Source organism: Penaeus monodon, chromosome 13 (genome assembly GCF_015228065.2).
Source record: "Penaeus monodon isolate SGIC_2016 chromosome 13, NSTDA_Pmon_1, whole genome shotgun sequence".
Lineage (NCBI taxonomy): Eukaryota > Metazoa > Arthropoda > Malacostraca > Decapoda > Penaeidae > Penaeus > Penaeus monodon.
The window spans coordinates 7,138,119-7,140,618 of NC_051398.1; the positions used below are offsets into that span (position 1 = coordinate 7,138,119).

General features: G+C 36.1%; 1 protein-coding gene across 1 annotated transcript in view; it reads right to left on the reverse strand.

The window, feature by feature from the left end:
• Nucleotides 1–2,500, reverse strand: part of LOC119580079 (eukaryotic translation initiation factor 5B-like) — an 18,026-nt gene that overhangs the window by 6,039 nt on the left and 9,487 nt on the right. The window contains exons 4-5 of the mRNA XM_037927983.1: nt 1,770–1,882; nt 711–808 (exon numbers count right to left, since the gene is read on the reverse strand). Coding sequence (XP_037783911.1) covers nt 711–808; nt 1,770–1,882 — 211 coding nt within the window. The remainder of the gene's footprint in view (nt 1–710; nt 809–1,769; nt 1,883–2,500) is intronic.

The following is a 2,500-nucleotide window of genomic DNA, read 5'->3' on the forward strand; positions in this document are numbered from 1 at the left end:
TTATTCAAATTTACAACCTAGATTTTGAATGTTCTTCGAATGTTTTTCAAATTTCCAACCTAGATTTTGAATGTTCTTCGAATGTTTTTCAAATTTCCAACCTAGATTTTGAATGTTCTTCGAATGTTATTTATATTTCCAACCTAGCTTTTGAATGTTCTTCGAATGTTATTCAAATTTCCAACCTAGATTTTGAATGTTCTTCGAATGTTATTCATATTTCCAGCCTAGATTTTGAATGTTCTTCGAATGTTATTCAAATTTCCAACCTAGATTTTGAATGTTCTTCGAATGTTATTCATATTTCCAACCTAGATTTTGAATGTTCTTCGAATGTTATTCATATTTACAACCTAGCTTTTGAATGTTCTTCGAATGTTATTCAAATTTCCAACCTAGATTTTGAATGTTCTTCGAATGTTATTCATAGTTCCAGCCTAGCTTTTGAATGTTCTTCGAATGTTATTCAAATTTCCAACCTAGATTTTGAATGTTCTTCGAATGTTAATTCATATTTCCAGCCTAGCTTTTGAATGTTCTTCGAATGTTATTTATATTTCCAACCTAGATTTTGAATGTTCTTCGAATGTTATTTATATTTCCAACCTAGATTTTGAATGTTCTTCGAATGTGTTTCATATTTTCACAACTCGAGCCTAGAAGTTATTCGAATGTTATTCACTTTCAAACATGACACTTTCGCAACTCACCTTCCCTTGTCGAACACTTGCAACGTCTCCGCGTTGCAACCACTGTCCTCGAGCGAAAAGCGACTGCATTGCATCGTCAGTTTTGTGCCCTTCTTGCCCTGGAAAATGGCCGTTGGGTTGCATTGAAAGAGATGTTGCATGTGGGCCTTTTTGTTGTTGGGGTTGATGTGGTTGTTGTGGTTGATTTGGTCAATGTGGTAGTGGTTGATTTGGTTAGTGCGGTTAATGTGGTTGTGGTTGATTTGGTTGGTGTGGTTAATTTGGTTGTGGTTGGTGTAGTTAATGTGGTTGATTTGGTTGGTGTGGTTAATGTGGTTGTTGTGGTTGGTGTGGTTATGATTGGTGTGGTTGTGAGGGCACTGCGTTCGGAAGGTAAAGGTTAGGCTTGTAACATTAGTTCACTTGTGGTTTCGTGTGTTCGTGTATCATGATACTTGATAATAATACACATGCGAGTAGGTATGTGTGTATGCGCACTCAAGCACACACAAAAATATGATAATATCGATACTGATAGTAAGAGTATTAGCAACAACAATAATGCTATTAATAATGAGGTTTAGAAAGAGAGAGATAATGAGAAAAAGGCGACAGACAGACAAACGGAGGCAGGGACAAAGAAAGGAACAGAGACAGGCAGAAAGACACACTTACACATAAACAGAGATAAACAGACAGACAGACAGAAAAAAAAACAGACAGAAAAAAACAGACAAACAAAGACAGAGAGAGAGAGACAGAGACACAGAGACAGACAGAAAAAAGAAACAGACAAACAAAGACAGAGAGAGAGAGAGAGACAGACAGAGACACAGAGACAGACAGAAAAAAAGAAACAGACAAACAAAGACAGAGAGAGAGAGACAGAGACACAGAGACAGACAGAAAAAAAGAAACAAACAAACGAAGACAGAGAGAGAGAGAGACAGAGACACAGAGACAGACAGATAGAGACAGACAGACAGAGACACAGAGACAGACACTGACAAAGACAGACAGACAGAGACACAGACACACACAGACAAGCTTAGAAAGAGAGTATCACCGTTCCTCACGTACCCTAATCTTGATCTTACACTTGCTCTTCTTCTTCTGGTTGGTCGTGTACACCACCACCGAATCTGTTCCCAGAACGGCGTCCGTCGCTATGCACTTTCCCTTTGAGTCAGAGTCTGCAGGAAGAGGGGGAAAAGGGACTATTATTATGTTAAGTCATTATAATTTTATTTTATTTTTTTTTTACTTTGAGTCTGTAAGAAAAATATCATTATATTAAGTTATTATCATTATATTAAATCTTTTGAGTCAGAGACTGCAAGAAGAGGGGGAAACGGGACTATTATTATATTAAGTCATTATCATAATATATAAAATCTTTTTGATTTTGAGTCTGCACATATGATATCCCTATCATTGTATTAAGTCAGTTTGAATTCGAGTCTGCAAGAAAAAAAGGGAATCGTAACTATCATAATATAAGGTAATTATGATTTTGAATCTGCAAGAAAAAGGGGAAACGTGGCTAATTATAGTAAACCATTTTGATTCCGAGTCTGCAAAAATATAGAAAAGTATTTATTTGTTCAGTAATTTTTGTTTCGAGTTTGCAAGAAAGGGGAAACGTGATTATTAAGTAAATTTGATACTGCGTCTGCAAGAGGAGGGGGAAACGTGACTATTATTATATTAAGTGATTTGATTTCGTGTCTGCATGAAGAGAGGAAAACGTGACTATTATTACATATCGTGATTTTTATTTTGAATTTGCAAGAAGAGGGGAAACATGACTA